The following is a 23,115-nucleotide window of genomic DNA, read 5'->3' as shown; positions in this document are numbered from 1 at the left end:
AACTTCATCCTGTTTTTCTTTCAGCTGAAAACAATGCGCCAGGAAGATTACATGAAGACAATATCTGATCTTGAGTTACATTACCAAGAATTCATCAGGAATAGCCAGGGCTCAGAGATGTTTGGAGATGATGACAAACGGAAAATACAGTCTCAATTTACTGATGCTCAGAAGCACTATCAGACCTTGGTTATACAGCTCCCAGGTCACCACCAACATCAGACAGGTTGGTATTTTTTTCTCTCCATGGATTAAATAGTCTGTTTGCAAATGAATTATCTTGAATATCTTAGCCTCTTGGACACTTAAAGGTATTTGGGGACTTTGAAAACTTCTTTGAAAGGAATTTTTTTTCCAAAAGTATTTTTATATATTGATTTTTCATGAAGCAAACAATAAAATCCAGCTGCCTCATTGGCTCATGGATTTTACTTCATATTTATATGTGATGAAAGGCAAAGGTTTTTTCATTTCTCTGCTGGAGAAGATATATTTACTTTCTTCAAGTTATTTTATTACTTTTCCCCTCCTCAGAAACTCTTAAAGTTTTAATTCCATGATTTTTTCCCCTTTAAGTCACTGAAGTCACTCATCTTGGCACTTGCAAGCAAGATCTAAACCAAAACCAAAATCAAGTTATTGAAATCAACAGAGAAAATGACAAGCAAGAAACATGGATACTGCTGGAACTTCAGAAAGTCCGTCGGCAGATAGAGCACTGTGAGGGCAGAATGACTATTAAAAATATCCTTCAACCTGACCAAGGCTCTTCCCACCACATCACAGTGAAAATAAATGAACTAAAGGTATGTGTTTGTTAAATTAGATTAAACATTTATCTTAAATGTTCTGATGAACTCTACTTGTACTTAAGCTTATTCACAGACCAGGTCAAGTTTAGATGATTTCAGTGTTTTTTTAAAAAAATTACCATTTTTTTATCTCATCTTAGCCTTGTGTAGGAGGTTGTTTGCATTTTTTCTGAAGTATTGAAAATAAAGAAAAATTTTACAGTAAAACTTTTTGTAGAACTGTTCTCCATATTAACTTGCTGGTTGCAGAAAACAGTTGGTTTGTGAAACCTGGCAAGCATACTAAAATAGTGGAGTTTAGTGCTATTCAAAATTAGTGGTTATTTCTTCCAATTATTATTTCATTTTTTCAACCACTAATAGGTCATCCTGTCACTTCTTCCTTTCATTCCTAGCCTCTTAGGCTTATAAGATGCCAAAGATGCAAAAACTTTCTTCTACTCCTTTCCAGTCAATAAATAGAAGTATATACATTAACATTTCATTGTGTTATGGGGAGAGCAAAGATATATAATTTGGTCCTTCCCCATAGTGACACTAGATATAAGACATGCATGTAGGGCAATATATAATAAGTTGCAGTAAAGAAATGGGAAGTAAGAGCTGATAGGATATGGAGAAAGGACAGGTCATTTGGGGCTAGGTTGGTCAGGAAAAGCATTGTGGAAGAGGGAAGATTCAAGATAGCTCTTTTAATGAGAGTTGGGATTTAAATAGAGAAGATGGGGAAGGATATTCTGAGAAGGAGAGAGTACAATATTTTCCAACCTGACCCATTGTAGAATACTCTAATCACTCAGACATATATGCTCTGGCTATGAAGATACTAGGAGAGAAAGGAAAAATAACTAAGTCTCCTTTGCAATTAACATGATCACTCAGCTAGATGGTTTAGTGGATAGAATGTTGAAGTTGGAGTTGGGAAAAAATGAGTTTAAGTCCTGCCTCTGACAGTTACTAGATAGATGTGTGATCCTGAGCAAGTCACTAAACTCTCAGCCTCAGTTTCCTCATGTGTGAAATAGGGATGATAATAGAATCTGCCTTATAGGGTTGCTGTGAGGATCAAAAGATAAATAATGTATGTAAATGCTTTGCAAACCTTAAAGCATTATATACATGTTAATAATAATTACAATCATTATTAATCTTTCTATGGAGTCATTTAGGTAGGGAGAGGGGCTGCATATCAGGCGCATTAAATGTCTTACACTGTTAATGAATTGCTTTATGACAGGCTATATAGGCAGGTCATGCCCTATTTTAAGGGTATAAAAGCATTGTGGAAGAGAGAAGAGTCGAGATAACTCTTTTAATGAGAGTTGGGATTTAAATAGAGAAGATGGGGAAGGGCATTCTGAGGAGACAGTACAATATTTTCCAACCTGACCCCATTGTAGAATACTCTAATCACTCAGACATATATGCTCTGGCTCTGCACATACTAGGAGAGAAAGGAAAAATAATTTTATATATATACATATATATACTGTGTACCCTTGTATTTATCATTTTATGAAAGCCACACAAGGCTATCCTCTGTGTTACCATACCAGTTTGGATTTGGAGAGCAAAATCGGGAAAAATGTCATTTTATATCTTCTAAGTACCAACCATATTTTATTAATAAAATTAATTTATTCAAAGGGATAATTTTTCCTTTTTCATGATCCTCAGTTCCTGGGATGGTCTAATTTATGACAAAGTTGGCATGTTTTCCTCTCCAAAAAATGCACACAATTGTCATCTGAGTTAAAAATAGCAGTCCTTTTGTCATCTTCTAACAAAGATGTCAGATTGCTGTATCTGAAGAATCAATATGCTTTTGTCAAATGGGATTCCTATTTCTGAATTCTGAATTCACTTAATATTACTAGTAGTTTTGAAGCCAAATCTCTGGCCTTTTTTTAAAATTGCTACTTTTCTATGCATAATGTTATTTTTTGCTGACTAAAATGTATTTAGAAATGCCCTTGAATGTACTGTAAATTGCAGATCCACCGTTTGGAGGTCTGCTTTCCATCTCTTGGTCAAAATAATACTAGGTGTCTAAGCTTTAGTAGCTTAAAATTCCACTAAGCTTCTGTCTTTGTTACTCTGTTATCAATCACATTCCCATTTAAGACTGACAGAAGCACTTTTCATTCATTATTTCATTTGGTCTTAATAGTTTTGTGAAGTAGATACTACAGGTAGTATTCCTATTTTACAAATGGGGAAACTCAAACTCAGAAAGTGTGACTGACTTGCCTATGGTCAGATAACAAGTAAATTTGTCAGAGGCAGGATTCAGATTCAGTCTTTGCAGATACCCTTTCCAGAACCATTTCTAGATATTCTGCCATGTATATGCCACAGATCTTTGCTATGTCCATGTTAGCTATCAAAATATCAACTATTCTCAGCACCATCTTGGAAAACTAGAGAACAGAGCTGTGTTAAGTGCATAGTATTTAAATATGTTTTAGTGTCGTATGAAAGTTTATACTACCCATCTGGATTCTCTTATTCCAGATCTGTAGGGCACACTTCACAAATGAGGGAATTCAGATTGTGATTGTGACTTGTATATGGGCACAAAGCTAGTGGTGAAGATGAGATTAGACCCAAAGTCTTCCATCTCAACTCAAAGCTCTTGGAGCTAGACTTTATTGCATTAGTATAACCTCAATTACCTGTAGATCAACACATTTATATGCTACTTTTTATAGTTTTCTGGAAGAAAATAGATGACTAAATCAATTCTTTTTGTTACTGAATGAATAGTATTCAGTGAACTTTCTTTGAAACAAAGATGGGACAAAAAAACAGATATAGACACATGAGATGTGTTAATTTGGACATTCCTTCCTTCTTTTTTTTGACAGAGTGTGCAGAATGATTCGCAAGCAATTGCTGAAGTCCTCAACCAGCTCAAAGATATGTTAGCTAACTTCAGAGGTTCTGAAAAATACTGTTATTTGCAGAATGAGATATTTGGACTGTTCCAGAAATTAGAAAACATCAATGGTGTTACAGATGGCTACTTAAATAGGTAAAGAACACTAACTCCATTAACTTACTAGTCTGAGATGTCTTCCTTTTCCAAAATATTCTTTTAACTGTTCTCATTTGCTTTCTATGTGCAGCCATTCTCTTTTTGTTCTTTAATAGAGGTTTATTTAACATTCCTTAGTATCTTCTGATCATATTTTCAACTTTATTATTTTTAGTTTCTAATGCATCTTGGGAAAAGCCCTCTGACATGCTTCAAGGATTAAACTTCCTAATTCTGCCTGTGAATATTATATATTAGGTTGAATCATTATAGAGGGGGGAAAAAGAATTTAGTGCCCATGTAGTTTGTAAAATTGTGTAAAATTTGTCCCCTCCCCCCATTACATTTCTTATTTGTTGTCAGGGAACAGTGGAGTAGATTGGAAAGAGCTCTAAAGTTAGAATTGGGAATAGATTTACATTCAAGTTATGATTCCCTAATTGAGGATTGGGTAACCTTGAGCACAGCATACCATCTCTGAGCCCCAAGTTCCTTATCTGCATCCTGGGACTAAAAACATTTGTATTACCCACCTTTTAGAGTTAAGGGTTTTTCTGATGATTAAATAAGAATAAATATAAGTAAAAGTGCTTCATAAACTATAAAGCATTATATAAATTCAACTTTTAGTGATAGTGTAAAGACTGTTCACCATTAAATTGTTTTGTTGGCAGCCTGATTTTAGCTCTTTTGCTTATTACAGCCTATGCTCAGTGAGAGGACTGCTTCAGGCTATTCTCCAGACAGAAGACACGTTAAAAGTGTATGAATCCCGACTCACCGAAGAGGAAACCGTTTGCCTAGACCTTGATAAAGTGGAGGCTTACCGTTGTGGACTAAAGGTATTTGGTTCTGCTCTGTGGAAAATGACAAAGGCCCAATACTGACTTTATAAATGTGCACATGTGTGCATATACATGTAATTATATATTACATAATAAATAGGTATATGTGAAATATACCTGTGTATATATGTACACATGTGAACATGTATGTGTATGTATACACACAGAGAAAGATAACTAGAGGTAACTTCAGTAGGTTTCCATGTTTTTTTCAAGACCACTGGATTCATTTGATCATATTGTCAACTCATTACAGTAGATGGCTTTAGCAAATAAAAATCAGGGGCCTAAATTATTTGAAGTTTTGAGGTATTTGGCACAACTACAAGATTTTCAGAAAGATAATTTTAATTGCTCCAATTGATTTTGTCATTAATGTTCAACAGCATGGAGGTGAAGGAAGAGATTCACCATTACACAATTTGTTTTCTTCCAGAAAATAAAAAATGATTTGAACCTGAAGAAGTCATTGTTGGCTACCATGAAGACTGAATTACAGAAAGCACAGCAGATCTACTCCCAGACTTCCCAGCAGTATCCACTTTGTGATTTGGACCTTGGAAAGTTCAGTGACAAAGTCAACCAGTTGTCAGACCGTTGGCAAAGGATAGATAAACAGATAGATTTCAGGTTGGTTCAGCTTCCTTATAAGACCTTCCCCTATTTTGGGTTGTTCTTGAGATATTATCATCCTGAAAATGATGGGTTTAAAAAAAAAGATTCTGCTTTGTGAATGAAATGAGTAAGTAGATGCTGAAAATAATTAGTTTCCTTTCAGTGGCCAGAGTTTCTTGAAATGGTTAGAAGGGAAGCCACCATAAACAAAGATATGTCTAGATAATAAGATCCAAGAGGGTTGGGATCCTTTCCTGTCCATGTGTTGTATCTCTTCTGCTTAGGCACAAAGTAGTTGGTTAATCATTATTTATTGAATGGAGTGGAACTGAATGTCATACTGTAGCCTAAAATGGCATAAGCTTTTTTCTCCCACCTACCTAAATTGATCTGATGCTTGGGAAGATATAATCACTCTCATGCCATGAGATATCATTCAGCATGCCCTTGTATTCTAAGTTCTGGGTCTGACTGTTGGAATGTAGCAGGAAACTTGTATAATTTCTCCAAAAAAGCTTGTCTAAGTGAAATCTAATGCTAATTCAGTATCTTACACAAAAATTATTGGAATTACAACTGAAGAGCCATTTTAACGAGGAATCTTTTAAAAATGTCATTATTTCTCTTATGACCAGATTATGGGATTTAGAGAAACAAATTAAGCAGCTGAGAAATTACCGTGATAATTATCAAGCATTCTGCAAGTGGATTTATGATGCCAAACGTCGCCAGGATTCTTTGGAATCCATGAAATTTGGAGATTCCTGTACAGTCATGAAATTTTTGAATGAACAGAAGGTACATTTTTGATGTAATAGTTTTAATCAGTCATCTGTTATGGCAGGAATTAGGGCTTAGGATATTTTGTTTGATTTGAAATATTAAACCTTTAATATCTGTAATGTAATTAAAGGATCTTAGAGCAAAATCAGTTGATATAACTGCAAAGAAGTATAAATATCTACTGTATAAAGCTTTCTTTCATGTAAATACTGTCATTCTGAAAACCCTTACTAGTAAGAATAGTGTCTCATTGACTTGTTAACTGGAGTATTACTTCCTTGGCCACTAATCAGGAAGGCTAGAGAATGATGGCATCTATTTCAAAATTGCCCTATAAATATTTATTTTTCTTATATAGGCTTTGCACAATGAAATATCTGGTAAACGAGATAAATCAGAAGAAGTACAGAAGATTGCAGAACTCTGTGCAAATTCCATTAAGGTATGCTGTTCTTGATGACCATTTCAGTATTTCATTAAGAATGTTACTCCTGCTACATTTACCTATATATTTAACATAGATAAGCTTCTTAGGATAGAGATTGTGGCTTTCATTTGTTCTTTATAGTAGAGAGAAAATTATAAATGTTTATTAATAAACCTGGATACATTTTTCATTGTCAGTTTTTTGGGGAATTATTCAATTTTATTTTATACACTTTAGAATGAATATGTACTACTTATGAGTAAGCAATGCCATATTATTATTTCCATGCTTAGGACCTCATACATTGCCTCTCTTTTGCATTTATTCCTAACAATGCAAATTGTTAAGGAAATTTAGAAACAAATTATTTTTCAGAGATCCTTCAGGAATTTGTTTTTATTAACTTTGGTTTTTTTGTTGTTGTTGTTGTTTTTTTAGGATTATGAACTTCAGCTTGCATCATATACTTCAGGACTGGAAACTCTGCTCAATATACCTATAAAGAGAACTATGGTTCAGTCCCCTTCAGGGGTCATCCTGCAAGAGGTTTATAATAATCTTTAAAACTTATTACATTAAATTGGGGGGTGTTTTATAAACAAAGCATGACACATTTATTGCTTTTGCTAATTCTTGACTCCTCTAATGTAAATAAACTCCTGTGTAAATTATTTCAGCTAAGCTTGAATTTATTATTCATAATATTGCTATCTTTGAAAAAATATTTTTTGTAAAGCTCTTTGGAATATGATGTTTTGTTTTGTTTTCCCCCATTTAAGGCTGCAGAAATTCATGCTCGGTACATAGAACTACTTACAAGATCTGGAGACTATTACAGATTCCTGAGTGAAATGTTGAAGAGTTTGGATGATCTGAAGGTAATTTGTTTGGGTGACTTAATACAAATAACAAAACACAGTAGAACTATTTATGGAATTGGATATGCCATGAGTAAAGTCATCGATTCCTCCCAAATGCAGCCAAATATGTAAAAAGTTTGTTAACATTCAGTTCACCTATTAGATAGATGTTAATATTGTGCTCTTGCACCAGGGTTATAAAGGATATATTACATTTTTTATTACTGGTCAAATTTTGGTTGCCTTAAAATACTTTAAGTAGCTGTGTGACCCTGAGCAAGTCATTTAATCCCAACTGCGTAGCCCTTACTGCTCTTTCTGTCTTAGAGTCAATACTAGTACTTTAGAAAAAATAATACTATTAGTACAAATTTTAAAAAACATTTGACTCTTCATGTTTTTTATCTCTTTTCAATTCATGGTTAGCATATACTGACTAATAAATTCTTCTTATTGTTTATGTATATAATACATTTCCTTTATTTCTTATTGATTTTATCTGCAATGCCAAAGGAAGTTCTTCCCTCTCAAGAGTTCCCTGTCTCAATGAATTCACAGGTCTGCAACTGGATGGCTTTGAAAGTTAAAAGAGCAAGTAGTGCCAGAATGATGTGTGTGGTCTCATTGGCAATCCTTGTATTCTATATTCTAAGATTCTCATCTTATATGAGCTCCTTGAGGGCAGAGACTATCTTTTGACTCTTTTTGTATCCCCAGAACTTAGCACTATGCGTGGCATATCAGTAGGCACTTGATAAATGTTGATTGATTGTCTGCCAAGTTCAAAATTTAAAAAGAATAAATTGACCACTTTCCCCAAGTAAACAAGATTTTGCTTATCAAAAGTGTGACAAATAGTTAATAGTGAAACATTTTTATAACTAAGAATAAAAAACAAAGACACAATTTTCAAAAAATCTTTATCTTACAATTTAAAAATACCTGAATGGCTAGAATTCAAAAGAGAAATCTTTACAATGTCAGTTATTGTACATAGCAGTATTATTGGTATAAGGAGCTCTTGGAGAGAAAACTTCTTTAACAGAAGCAGATCAGTAACTTTTCAATAATTTCCACTCTGAGAGCATTGCCAGAAGACCATAAGAAATTAATGGACTTGCCAAGGTCCCCACAGTTAGTAGGTGTCAGAGGCAGGACTTGGTCCCTGGTCTTCCTGACTCTGAGGCCAGCTCCTTAACCACTGTTCTATGATGTGCCTATGCACATGTATATGTACACACACACACACACACACACACACACACACACACACACACACACATATCCTGTTATGAAAGCAATTACTTAAACATGTTTTGTACCTTCAATCCAACAGCTGAAAAACACCAAAATTGAAGTTTTGGAAGAAGAACTTCGTCTTGCTAGAGATGCCAATTCCGAAAACTGCAATAAGAACAAATTCTTGGATCAGAACCTGCAAAAATACCAGGCAGAGTGCTCCCAATTCAGAGCAAAACTTGTGAGCCTAGAGGAGCTGAAGAGACAAGCCGAGCTGGATGGAAAATCAGCTAAACAAAACCTAGATAAGTGCTATGGGCAGATAAAAGAGCTCAATGAGAAGATCACAAGACTCACTTATGAGATTGAAGATGAAAAGAGGAAAAGAAAGACTGTGGAGGACAGATTTGACCAACAGAAAAATGACTATGACCAGCTGCAGAAAGCAAGGCAATGCGAAAAGGAAAACCTTGGGTGGCAAAGATTAGAATCTGAAAAGACCATCAAGGAGAAGGAGTACGAGATAGAAAGGTTGAGGGTTCTTCTTCAAGAGGAGGGCGCCCGGAAGAGGGAATATGAAAATGAGCTGGCAAAGGTAAGAAACCACTATAATGAGGAGATGAGTAATTTAAGGAACAAGTATGAGACAGAAATTAATATTACGAAGACCACAATCAAGGAGATATCCATGCAAAAGGAAGATGATACCAAAGGTCTCAAAAACCAGGTCGATCGGCTCTCAAGAGAAAACCGAGATTTGAAAGATGAAATTGTCAGGCTGAATGACAGCATTTTGCAGACCACAGAGCAGAGGAGGCGGGCAGAAGAAAATGCCATTCAACAAAAAGCGTGTGGGTCTGAACTGATGCAAAAAAAGCAGCAGCTAGAGATAGAGCTTAAACAGGTGATTCAGCAGCGCTCAGAGGACAATACCAGGCACAAGCAGTCCCTTGAGGAGGCTGCAAAGACTATTCAGGATAAGAATAAAGAGATAGAAAGACTAAAAGCTGAGTATCAGGAGGAGGCTAAGCGCCGCTGGGACTATGAGAATGAGCTAGGTAAGGTAAGAAACAATTATGATGAGGAAATTATTAGCTTAAAGAACCAGTTTGAAACAGAGATAAACATCACCAAGACCACAATCCACCAGCTTACCAAGCAAAAAGAAGAGGACACCAGTGGCTACAGAACTCAGATAGATAATCTAACCAGAGAAAACAGGAGTTTGTCAGAGGAAATTAAGAGACTGAAGAACACTTTGGCTCAGACCACAGAGAATCTTAGAAGAGTAGAAGAAAATGTTCAGCAGCAAAAGGCAACTGGCTCTGAGATGTCTCAGAGGAAACAGCAGCTAGAGTTTGAGCTGAAGCAGGTCACTCAAATGCGCTCAGAAGAAAGCATGAGATATAAACAGTCACTTGATGATGCTGCCAAAACCATTCAGGATAAAAACAAGGAACTTGAAAGACTCAAAAAGTTGATAGAAACTGAAACAAATCAAAGAAAATGTCTGGAGGAGGAAAATGCAAAATTACAAAGAACACAGTATGATCTGCAGAAAGCAAACAGTAATGCCACAGAAACAATAAGCAAACTGAAGATTCATGAACAGGAGCTGACACGCCTGAGAATTGACTATGAAAGAATTTCTCAGGAGAGAACAATAAAGGACCAAGATATTTCAAGGTTCCAAAGTTCTCTAAAAGATCTCCAATTCCAAAAACAGAAAGTAGAAGATGAATTGAACAGGCTGAAGAAAACAGCTTCTGATGAATGTTCCAAGAGGAAGAAGCTGGAAGATGAACTGGAGTCCATGAGGAGATCTTTGAAAGAGCAAGCAATCAAAATCACCAACCTGACACAGCAGCTAGAGCAAGCATCCATTATCAAGAAGAGAAGTGAAGATGACCTCAGACAGCAAAGGGATGTGTTGGATGGGCACGTGAGAGAGAAGCAGAGAACTCAGGAGGAGTTGAGAAAACTGGCATCAGAAGTTGAAGCTTTGAGAAGGCAGTTGGTTCAGGAACAAGAAAATGTCAAACAGGCTCACCTGAGAAATGAGCACTTCCAGAAGGCAATTGAAGATAAAAGCAGAAGTCTGAATGAAAGTAAGATAGAAATAGAGAGACTACAATCTCTCACAGAGAACCTGACCAAAGAACATTTGATGCTAGAGGAGGAGTTGCGGAACCTGAGACTGGAATATGATGATCTTCGAAGAGGAAAGAGTGAAGCTGATTGTGATAAAAATGCTACTATCTCTGACCTAAGAAGCCAACTGCAAATCAGCACCAACCGAACCTTGGAACTGCAGGGGCTGATTAATGATTTACAGAGAGAAAGGGAAAATTTGAGACAGGAAATTGAAAAATTCCAAAAGCAGGCATTAGAGGTATTCACAAATATTTGATCATGGCTTTACTGTTTCTCAAATAATTCACTCAAATAGTCTTCTAATCTTAATCAGTCTTTCACTATTCCAACTAATTCTTTGCTTATTTGCTGAGCATCCATTAAAGCATGACTCTATCATAATCCGGAAAACTGCTTTACAAAAACTTTTGGTGCTGTTTGTCTTTATGTCCTGACTTGTTGCCAAAATTCAATATGTGTATAATGCATGTGGCTCCTTTTGGAGTCCTCAAGAGCAAGTGGGACATTTGGGATCATTTCCTAGGAAGGCAGGACTATATCTGTCTTGCTTTATATTCCAGACAATAACTTTATTTGAACATGTGCCTTTTTATATTTAGAGGGATCTCTAACACATTGTTTATTTTCACATTTGCTTGAATTAAAATTATCCCCTCAACAAAGCTGTTTTCTATGCAGGTTTTTAATCTTTTTTTCTCGCTTCTTGCTTCTTGTTTTCTTTTCACCACTTCCTAGCATGTTGCTTTTTTGCATGCCAATTTTGATGTTCCTGTTTTTTGGTTGGATTTACCTACTTTAACATCTAATATTTAAAAATTGATTTCTTTAACTTCTAATATATTTGACTTCTATAGACAATATTTGTGTGGGAGTAGAACTGTGTCTATATCAGTGAAAGTGTATATTATATATACATGCCTATATACACTCATGTATATGGCAATATGCAAATACAAAGTATTTACATTGCTGTATTAAACATTTTAGAGTAAATGTAAATATTTTGTTAGGGTTACAATACTAGTTAAGGTTACAACTTCCTCATTTCCTTTGAGGAGATAAGAATGGTAAGTATGAAGCAATAGATGTTGGGTGGCAATGGAAAAATTATAAAAAAATAAATATGTAGAATAAAAAGCTAAAAGTAAACTGAGGACACAGATTGGAAGAGAAAAGGCATGCACATATAAAGTGAAAATGTTAGAACCAAAGGGATTTACTTATCGGAGATAATCAATTCTGTTCTTTCATTTATTTTTATTTTTTAATTTTAGGCATCTAATAGGATTCATGAATCCAAGAGTCAATGCAGTCAAGTTGTACAAGAAAGGGAGAGCCTGCTGGTAAAAATCAAAGTCCTGGAACAAGACAAGGCACGACTGCAAAGGTTAGAAGATGAACTGAATCGTGCAAAAGCAACTTTGGAGTCAGAGATTAGGGTGAAACAACGATTGGAGTGTGAGAAACAGCAAATTCAGAATGACTTAAATCAGTGGAAAAGTCAGTATTCCCGCAAGGAAGAAGCTATGAGAAAGTTTGAATCTGAAAGAGAAAAGAGTGAGAGAGAGAAGAACTGCCTAAGAAGTGAGATTGAAAGGTTGCAAGCTGAGATCAAGAGGATCGAGGACAGATGCAGGCGAAAACTGGAAGATTCTACCAGGGAAACACAGTCACAGATGGAATCAGAACGTTGTAGGATGCAGAGAGAGATTGATAAGCTTAAACAGCGTCCATATGGATCTCATAGGGAGACTCAGACAGAAGAAGAATGGTCTGTTGACCCCTCAAAACTGATATTTGATGGGCTAAGGAAAAAGGTGACTGCAATGCAACTCTACGAATGTCAACTGATAGACAAAAGCACTTTGGATAAACTGTTGAGGGGGAAAAAGTCTGTAGAAGAAGTTGCTTCTGAAATCCAACCTTTCCTTCGTGGAGCAGGTGCTATTGCTGGGGCTTCTGCTTCCCCTAAAGAAAAGTATTCTTTGGTGGAAGCCAAGAGGAAGAAACTCATTACTCCAGAATCCACAGTCATGCTCCTTGAGGCCCAGGCAGCTACAGGAGGTGTGATTGACCCCCACAGGAATGAGAAGCTGACCGTTGACAACGCCATTGCTCGGGACCTCATTGACTTTGATGACCGGCAGCAGATCTACACTGCAGAAAAGGCTGTCACTGGCTTTGATGATCCATTTTCAGGCAAGACAGTATCTGTTTCTGAAGCTATCAAGAAAAATCTAATTGATAGAGAAACAGGAATGCGCCTACTAGAAGCTCAGATTGCCTCGGGGGGTGTGATAGATCCAGTTAACAGTGTCTTTTTGCCAAAAGATGTTGCCTTATCCCGTGGGCTAATTGACCGAGACTTGTATAGGTCCCTTAATGATCCCCGAGACAGTCAGAAAAACTTCGTGGATCCCATCAACAAAAAGAAGGTCAGTTACGTGCAGCTGAGAGAAAGATGTAGAATTGAACCCCACACTGGCTTGCTTTTACTGCTTGTCCAGAAGAGGAGCATGTCATTCCAAGGCATCAGGCAACCTGTCACAGTCACCGAACTGGTGGATTCTGGAATTTTACGGCCATCCACCGTAAATGAACTGGAATCAGGCCAGATTTCCTATGATGAGGTTGGTGAGAGAATTAAGGATTTCCTCCAGGGTTCCAGCTGTATAGCAGGCATCTACAATGAGACCACAAAGCAAAAGCTTGGCATTTACGAGGCCATGAAAATTGGTTTGGTCAGACCTGGTACTGCCCTGGAACTTCTAGAAGCTCAAGCAGCCACTGGTTTTATTGTGGATCCTGTCAGCAACCTGAGGCTACCGGTGGAAGAAGCCCACAAAAGAGGGTTAGTGGGCATTGAATTTAAAGAAAAACTCCTGTCGGCTGAACGGGCAGTTACTGGGTATAAAGATCCAGAAACAGGAAACATCATCTCCTTGTTCCAAGCCATGAACAAAGAGCTTATTGAGAAGGGTCATGGAATTCGTTTATTGGAGGCCCAGATTGCAACGGGTGGAATCATCGACCCAAAGGAGAGCCATCGTTTACCAGTTGACATGGCCTACAAGAGGGGTTACTTTAATGAAGAGTTGAATGAAATCTTGTCAGACCCCAGCGATGACACAAAGGGATTTTTTGATCCCAACACAGAAGAAAATCTCACCTACTTGCAGTTGAAAGAAAGATGCATGAAGGATGAGGAAACAGGACTCTGTCTTTTGCCCTTAAAAGAAAAGAAGAAACCAATACAGACATCACAAAAGAATACTCTCAGGAAACGCAGAGTAGTCATAGTAGACCCAGAAACCAACAAGGAAATGTCTGTTCAAGAGGCTTACAAGAAGGGTCTTATTGATTATGACACTTTTGTAGAACTCTGTGAGCAAGAGTGTGAGTGGGAAGAAATAACCATCACTGGATCAGATGGTTCCACCAGGGTAGTCCTAGTTGACAGGAAAACAGGCAGTCAGTATGATATTCAAGATGCTATTGACAAGGGCTTTGTTGACAGAAAATTCTTTGATCAGTACCGCTCTGGCAGCCTTAGCCTCACTCAGTTTGCTGATATGATTTCCTTAAAAAATGGTGGCAGCAGTGTTGGCAGTGGTAGTGGTGGAGATGATGTTTTCAGTAGCACGCGACATGATTCTATAACTAAGACCTCCAGTATTTCCAGCATCAGAAATTTGACCATCCGGAGCAGCTCTTTGTCTGACCCGTTAGAGGAGACGAGCCCCATTGCCGCCATCTTTGACACAGAAAACTTAGAGAAAATTTCCATTACAGAAGGTATAGAGAGGGGAATTGTAGATAGCATCACAGGCCAGAGGCTGCTGGAAGCTCAAGCCTGTACGGGAGGCATCATCAATCCCACCACGGGTCAGAGGCTTTCACTACAAGATGCCGTCTCCCAGGGCCTCATTGACCAAGATATGGCCACCAGGCTGAAGCCAGCACAGAAAGCATTCATTGGCTTTGAAGGCGTGAAGGGCAAGAAGAAGATGTCAGCAGCAGAGGCAGTTAAGGAGAAATGGCTACCCTATGAGGCGGGTCAACGTTTTCTGGAATTCCAGTACCTCACTGGAGGCCTTGTTGACCCAGAGGTTCATGGAAGAATAAGTTCTGAAGAGGCTATCAGAAAAGGGCTGATTGATGGCCGAGGAGCTCAGAGGCTTCATGACACTAGCAACTATGCCAAGATCTTGACCTGCCCCAAAACCAAACTGAAAATATCTTACAAAGATGCCATGAATCGGTCCATGGTGGAGGACATCACTGGGTTACGTCTGCTGGAAGCAGCTTTAGTTTCATCCAAGGGTTTGCCAAGCCCTTATAATGTATCTTCCGCTCCAGGGTCCCGTTCAGGGTCTCGATCTGGGTCACGTTCTGGTTCACGCAGTGGATCCAGGCGAGGAAGCTTCGATGCATCTGGGAATTCGTCATACTCTTCTTATTCCTACACATTCAGCAGTAGCTCTATTGGGCATTAGTAATCAGTTGGCAGTGGTTGCTAGATCTCGTCTTTATATGAAACTACACTTTTATTAAATAAAAAGTTGAAAAAGAAAAGAAAACATATCTGGTAGTGGTGAGAATAGAGTTTGCTTTTATGGTGATGGCCTACTAGAAAATGAAGCCTTGTTTAAAATCAAATAGTGAAGCCTTTTCTGGCTACTTATCTTCTCTGCTCATCTCAAACATAATTTGCTTTGGGTATACTGTGTAGGTAGTAGTAATCATTTGTAAGAATATCACAAATTATGAGTTTAGAGTCATTTTTTTCCTTTTGTTTCCCATTTAGAATTTTGAGTGATTCTTTCTGAAAAAAGGTTTGTCATTGTTGCATATACCTTACACTGCTACTCATCTTAGGAATAAAAAAAGTAATCTGATAAGATTATTAAATATCACAGTTTATTCCATTGTTTATCTAAATTTTTTCAATTTATTGTGTAACGACCTCTAATCTGAACATACAATTGCAAAATAAATTAAAAAATAAATAGCCCAAGCACTGTGGAAGATGTTTTGTATGTTAGTTTTTCAGTATGGGCTCTGACCTGAAATGAGATACTTTGAGTTTTTTGTCACATGTATTTGGGTATACTTTAAATATACTTGTTTGTTACTGCTATAACTCGACAGGAAGTGCATGATTATCAGTAGTCTTTGCTTTTTGTTAGCTCACCTGAAGTCTGTTAATCTTGTCTTTTCCCATGTAATCTTAAAAAGGGGTCTGCAGAAAGTTTGCTATTCTGGCAATAAACTTTTGAACTTTTAAAGTGTTTTGTATTTTCATTTAAAAAACTGATCATACACCTAAGGAAAATTAAAAGTAGCTTTTTGATCACTTAAAATGTACCTAAAAGTGAACGGTTACAAAAATGATTAGTGATTTCTATTCTTCTTTCTATTTGAAATCTGACCTTTTAGAGTCCAGCCTTTTAAAATTAGAAGCTCAGAGAGTATAATTTCACAACTAGGTGATTTTTTTAGAGGTTAATATTAAAAGGAAGTAGGGAAGGGAAGAAGTATTTATTAATTACAATGTGCTAGGCATTGCGTTAAGTGCTTCCTATCTTCTATGATAAATCATAGGTAGATGTTATGTTTTCCCCATTTTACAGTTGAGGAACCTGGAGACAGAGAATTTTTCCTAGTGTTACACAATTCTTAAGTGTTGGAAGTTGGATTTGAACCTGAGTCTTCTTGATTACAGAACTACTACTCTATCCCTGTGCCATCTAAATGCCATAGGGGAAAAATTTTTGGTATAGAGCAAAAGGGATGAGTACTTAGAAGGATTTTAATGCTCTTTCATTGCAGATTTTATAAGTGGGAAAATAATTTATTTAAATAAGGAATTCTTATTGAATAATAATACTTTATAGTAAAAAGTATTTTCCTCTGAGGAATTTTAAGACATTCTAAATTGAATTGAATTTAAATTAAAATTCTAAATAAATCTAACTTATTTCTCAGAATATCTATTTTAGATATATTCTGGGCATAAAGGATCAGGTTGCATTTCTTTCGATTAAAAAAAAAAGTCCTTTGATGAATAACTCTGAGTGATTGGACTCTTTTACGTCTTTTCAATTTATGTTGCCTACTCAGGGGGATAGATTAGTTTTTACTGATATAGCCAGAAAGGGGAAAAAAAAAAGAATGCTTTCTCTCCTACCTCCATCCCATACCAACCTGACACCAATCTGAATCTGGCCTTCCTCAAGCAAGCAGCCATTTGTAATTTGTCTTATAATTATATGTGTTTATAGAACCATGAATTTTGAGTTGTAGGGACTTTGACAGCTCATCTAGAACAATGGTGTCAGATTAAAGTATATATAAAGGTCTTTGCAGGCTACATGTTGTTCAGTCATTCATGACCTCATGGGCTTTAGCACATCAGACCCTTCTCTGTCTTCCACTATTTCCCGAAGATTGTCCAAACTTATGTTCTTGTAGGCCGCATAGTGATTTAGAAAACCACATATTAATATTATCTATGTTCTATTTTATTTTTAGTTAAATATTTCCCAATTACTTTTAATCTGGTTGGGCAGCACCAGGGAATGTTCAGCTCCTTGTCTGATACCTCTGACTAGATTCTAGCCCAGCCTTTCATTGTACAGAGGAGGAAGCTGAGACCCAGAGAGGTACAACCCAAGATCTCAGGCACAAATGACAGAACTGGGATATGGACCAAGATGTTCTGACTTCAAATCTCTGATCTTTCAATTAAACCACTTTTATCAGTAAGCTCCTTGAAGGCAGGCATTCTTTTAAAAAAATTTTTTGTACACCACATTGCACACCAGGCAAAGAGCTTGATCAACTTTTGGTAGGTTACGTTTATTTACTTCAGGGAATAGATCATAGCCATTGAATCCTCTACTGAAATTGGTTCTTTGACACAAAAAAAATGGATGCATGAAAACTTACAAGCATTCATGAGGGCATCCATAGCCTCAGATTGATCTACTAAATCAGGTCAAGAGGAGAGAGGGAAAGGGTGAAGACCCCAACACCGGCTACTATAATAATGTCTGGCATTTATGCAACACATTTATACTTTTTTCACATTTATACTTTTCAAAATGCTTTCACATCCATAATCACATTTAAATTTTTTGAAGGGGGTGATTTCCCTGATGTTCAAGCTTCCCATGAGGAACTTCCTCTACCAAGGCAGAATGACACCTTTTGGGTAAATTAGTTTTAGAGTGGCTTAGAAATCTGGTCGCACAGTCAATATCTCAGGTCCTGTAAGAATATTCCAAATATTTATTAAACACCTACTACTATAACCAGACATTACACTAGGTATGGATGATCTGAAGACAAGAATGTATAAATGAAACATTTATTATGCTTGCTATGTGCAGAGCATTCTGCCAAGTGCTGGGAATACAAACAAAAAAGTGAGATAATCCTTGCTCTCTAAGAGCTCACCTTCTAATAGGGGAGAAAACTATATAAACAATTTTCATTGGAAGTTAGATAGAAAGGTCCCACGATCCTTAAGAGTGTAGCAAAGCAGACGATAATACCTTTAATGTCATTTCCACTGATAAAATTCTATCAGTTTCTGATATTAAACCATTTGACAGTGCCAAGGATCTTGGTGGCAAGAACTTTCCTTTCAGTGTCTTCAGTACCTGTGGCTATAGCTGTGTTTTCTGGATGAAGGTTATGGGCACTAGGCTGGAAGCAATAGATCCTGAACTTTCTTCCTTGAGGTCTGAGGGAAGGTGGTGGTCAAGGGGTGGACATTTGACTCTCCTGGCACACACTGCTTCCTGTCCCTGCTTCATTGTATTAGCCAGGCTGGCTTTTCTGCCCAGGAGGTGGTGACTGGTAGGTAGTTGCAGTAGACAGCCCCTTCTCCCCAATAATCTCTCCCCTCAGTGATGTCTAGGGTTCTGGGCTGGAAGTAAGCCTGGTGGTTTGGGGGACACTTATTCTTAAGACTCCAGTTGAGTCCTAGAATGTCTCCATCAGAGACGGAGTGGAGTGGGTGGCCAAAGTGGTGGTGGCAGTTTGACTTGTCTTATACATGGACCCTTTCATCTTTCTCTCAAGGTAGGGTAGATGTTAGAATACCTGCATTTTAATTCTGGGTGTCACTAGCTATGAGAGCTTGAACAAATAACTCTTGTTTTGCAGTTGTTTTCTCATGTAAAATGAAGGGGTTAAGAATAGATGTCTAAGGTCCCATACAGCTTTTAAATCCTATTAAAAAAATAAAACTTCTTGGGGATCCATAAGTCCATCTAGTTCAAATCACCATCAGTAGCTCTATCCAATACATCTTTAGTGCCATAATAAAATACCATTAAACATGATCATGTTGGGGCAGCTGGGTGGCTCAGTGGATTGAGTCAGGCCAAGACACTGGAGGTCCTGGGTTCAAATGTGACCTCAGATACTTCCTAGCTGTGTGACCCTGGGCAAGTCACTTAACCGCCATTGCCTAGCCCTTACCACTCTTGTGCCTTGGAGTCAATACACAGTATTGATTCTAAGATTTCTTAGATTCTAAGGGTTTTTTAAAAAAATGATCATGCCAAAAAGGACTACTATGAGCAATGAATGAACAATACCATCAAAGTCTCCAATCAAACTGTATTGTGAGCCAGTTTCCATTCTTAGTAACCATTAAAACCAAATAGAAAAATGAAAGTCTCTGTCATCCAGAAGCTGACTTTCTACAGGTGGAGACATCATTTACTCATTCACAATTTATACAAAATAATTACCAGGTAATCTCAGGGTGGAGGCAATAGCCAGGAAGATGATTAAAGTCCTAAGTAGGAGGATCAAAGGAAATGAAGAATTTTAAGAGATGTATATATATTTGCATATATATATTATATAATATACATATCTCCTTTTGTCAAATGATGCCTTCTCTAATGCAGGGAGAAGGAAGGAGACACCTGGGGATTTTAATATAATAAACAAAAAGAGAAAATGGATCTTACAAATAGCAGATTCACAATGCACATTCAAATAGAGTACCATAATTTCTAATAGCACATTTTAAAACAATAAAGAATGTTTAAAAATCATATACTTGTTACAACTTTTAAATCTTGGCTAAGAGTTTCTCAACAAATGCAAATCAAAACAACTCTGAGGTATCACCTCACACCTAGCAGAATGGCTAAAATGAAAGAAGGGAAGAGTAATGAATGCTGGAGGGGATGTGGCAAAATTGAGACATTAATGCATTGCTGGTGGAGCTGTGAACTGATCCAACCATTCTGGATGGCAATTTGGATCTATGCTCAAAGGGCTATAAAAGAATGCTTGCCCTTTGATCCAGCCATACCATTGTTGGGTTTGTACCCCAAAGAGATCATAGATAAACAGACTTGCACGAAAATATTTATAGCTGCGCTTTTTGTGGTGGCAAAAAACTGGAAAACGAGGGTATGTCCTTCAATTGGGGAATGGCTGAACAAATTGTGGTATATGCTGGTGATGGAATACTATTGTGCTCAAAGGAATAATAAACTGGAGGAACTCCATGTGAATTGGAAAGACCTCCAGGAATTGATGCAGAGGGAAAGGAGCAGAGCCAGAAGAACATTGTACACAGAGACTGATATACTATGGTAAAATCGAATGCAATAGACTTCTGTACTAGCAGCAATGCAATGACCCAGGACAATTCTGAGGGATTTATGGAAAAGAATGCTACCCACATTCAGATGAAGAACAGCAGGAGAGGAAACACAGAAGAAAATCAACTGCTCAAATACATGGGATGATGAGGACATGATAGGGGATCAAAAGTACCACACCAATGCAACTATCAACAATTTGGAAATAGGTCTTGATTAATGACACATGTTAAAACCAGTGGAAATGCATATCGGCCAGGGGAGCGGGGAGGTCGCGGGTGAAGGGGAAATTAAGAGCATTAATCATGTAACCATGTTAACTTTTCTAAAATATAAATATTAATAAATGTTTTTAAAAAACTAAGATGGGTTGTGGGAAAGGCATAGGAAAGTAATAGGGTTTCAGTTTTGCAAAAAATTTTTGAACAGAAAAGAAAANATATTAAAACCAGTGGAAATGCATATCGGCCAGGGGAGGGGGGATGTCGGTGGGGTGAAGGGGAAAGTAAGAGCATAAATCTTGTAACCATGTTAACTTTTCTAAAATATAAATATTAATAAATGTTTAAAATTTAAAAAAAAAAGAGTTTCTCAACAAACTCTGTTATTGCTTCCATAGTAAAATCTGATATTTAAAAAAAGAAACCCTCTGGTCTAAATTATTCTCAGATAAGAATATCATTTTTAATCGTAACAATGCTCACCAGACTTTAAAGCTATAAACCCATTCTGTTGTTAGGCACTTTGAAATATGGAATTCAAAAAGCCTTCAAGGGGGTTTTCTGGTTCAGTAACCCAGGTATATGAATTACTAACCTACTGTAAAGGTTAAATTTAATGGTTGGACTTAAATTATATGAAATAATGTGGTCACTGAAATTATTATATCTCAAGTCAGAAGATTATTTACAAAATAGAGGGGGAATAAAGTAGAGAAATGTGAAGAGGTTAGAGAAAATACCTATACTAATCCTTAGCCATGAGGGCTGGTAGTGAGTAACCATGAGGCCTCCTCCAAGATGGAAGCTGGTCTCTTAGGAAACTAGGAAAGAATTCCGCCTTTCATTCACCCAATCAAGTATCCCAGGAGAGTCAGAGTCAAAGTTGAAGCTAAGCTCCAAGCCCATGATCCAAGCCACAATCTCCAGTAAAGCTCCCTGGAAGACTCTCCCCAGTCAGGAGGCTATCTCCAGAAGACAATCTCCTCAGACTATCTTCTCAAAGACCATCTCCTCTGAGGGATCTTGGGCTTGCTTTTATGGTGACTTCTTGTCTCCTCCCCTCTTCATAGGTGTCAGTCACAGTTTCCAAATTGTCTAGCCCTGCCCAGAGGGCAGTGTCTGTGGGATCAACTTTTCAACTTCTGAAGGTCAATTTCTCATTAAAAAGGTTCACAGTTTACTGGTTGAACAGTTTCTACTTAGTACCTCACTAGACTGTGAGGATAGGATTAACTCTCCTTTGTCTACCTTTTTATTGAATCAACATAAGCTTGAACTAAGTGGAGGAGCTTGAAAACCACTTAGTGAATTCACACCCTGCTTAGTGCTAGGTGAAAAGCCAGTAAGATACCTGGAGAGCTCCACCCTTTTTTCTAACTCAAACAGCCAGAAATTTTGAATTCTTTAAAAAGTTCACACACTCAGAAATGTGTGAATCCTAGGAGGAGAGTTAATACCTTTAGAGGTGAGAAGTCAATCCTACAGACACTGCCTCTTGGTAGTGCTGGACAATTTGGAAACTGTGATTGGCTCCTGTGAAAAGGGGCAGGGACAGGAAGCCACCATAAAAGCCATGAAATCCTTGCGCTGAAGGCAGTCTGGTGAGGTTGAGTCTAGTGGAGAGTGTCTCTTGGAGATAGTTTTCAAGGGAACTTTGCTGCAGCTTGAATTGTAGTTTTCCTGAAGTCTCAGAAAAGATACACTTAAGAATAAGGTTGTCAGTGAAAGAAGGCCTGGACTAATATTCTGGTCTGTGCTTGATCTTTTTCTACAGAGACTAGCTGAGAGAGGTAACTGGGACCTAGAGAGTGACTTGCCTATGGTGCCCAAAAAGCTAGTTTTGTTGTGGGAAAATGCACTCAAGTTTGTAGTAGGGTCTTGTCTCAAGAAAAGGAAGCACAAATTCTGTTCAATCCAGAAGTAAGAAAATAATTTTATTTGAGGAAAAGAAGAGTAGCCTCATAGTCTTGGGCTGATCAATGAAATATTAGCTGATGGAATCGGCTGGAGCTGTGTTACAGATAAAATTAATATAGATGGATATAATTAAGGATATGGCTGTTAATAAAACCCTAATATCCTTAATTATATCCATCTATATTAATTTTATCTGTAACAATTGGTGGTGCATAGTTATTGGGGGCCCTGGACTGCCAGAGCCCTTAATGTGTATGTTTTCCCTCATGGAACAATGCAAGTGGTTAATAAAATAGCCTAATAATTCAGAACTAAGGTAAATGTAGAACAATTAACAGTGCAGAACAGACACAGAAAGGGTGCACAAAACAGCCTAATACTTCAAAACTAAAATACAGAACAGCACAAAACCATTATGAGTGATTAATAATACAGAATAGCTAACTCATTAATAATACAATAATTCAGTTTTGCAATTTAGGCTTAGGTAGTGCTAATTGGTGAAAAATAGATTTTGGAACACAAGGGTCCTGCTTCTTCATTGTCCATTGCCTACTTCCATCAGTT

General features: G+C 37.3%; 1 protein-coding gene across 3 annotated transcripts in view; it reads left to right on the top strand.

The window, feature by feature from the left end:
* Positions 1–16,060, top strand: part of LOC123240358 (desmoplakin) — a 47,363-nt gene extending 31,303 nt beyond the window's left edge. Inside the window, exons 14-24 of one of the 3 annotated variants that reach the window (XM_044667855.1) lie at positions 25–226; positions 577–806; positions 3,680–3,846; positions 4,553–4,691; positions 5,131–5,324; positions 5,945–6,107; positions 6,451–6,534; positions 6,958–7,065; positions 7,299–7,397; positions 8,716–9,213; positions 12,047–16,060. In XM_044667855.1, the coding sequence (XP_044523790.1) occupies positions 25–226; positions 577–806; positions 3,680–3,846; positions 4,553–4,691; positions 5,131–5,324; positions 5,945–6,107; positions 6,451–6,534; positions 6,958–7,065; positions 7,299–7,397; positions 8,716–9,213; positions 12,047–15,268 (5,106 nt within the window). In that variant the 3' untranslated portion in view covers positions 15,269–16,060. Of the gene's footprint in view, positions 1–24; positions 227–576; positions 807–3,679; positions 3,847–4,552; positions 4,692–5,130; positions 5,325–5,944; positions 6,108–6,450; positions 6,535–6,957; positions 7,066–7,298; positions 7,398–8,715; positions 11,011–12,046 lie in introns of all 3 variants that reach the window. The other 2 variants (XM_044667847.1, XM_044667837.1) reach the window with 2 other exon arrangements.
* The last annotated feature ends 7,055 nt before the right edge of the window (positions 16,061–23,115 follow it).

The sequence above is a fragment of the Gracilinanus agilis genome, chromosome 1 (assembly GCF_016433145.1).
Source record: "Gracilinanus agilis isolate LMUSP501 chromosome 1, AgileGrace, whole genome shotgun sequence".
Taxonomy (NCBI): Eukaryota; Metazoa; Chordata; class Mammalia; order Didelphimorphia; family Didelphidae; genus Gracilinanus; species Gracilinanus agilis.
Note: the sequence above shows the minus strand (reverse complement) of the source record. Positions and strands in the feature narration are given on the sequence as shown.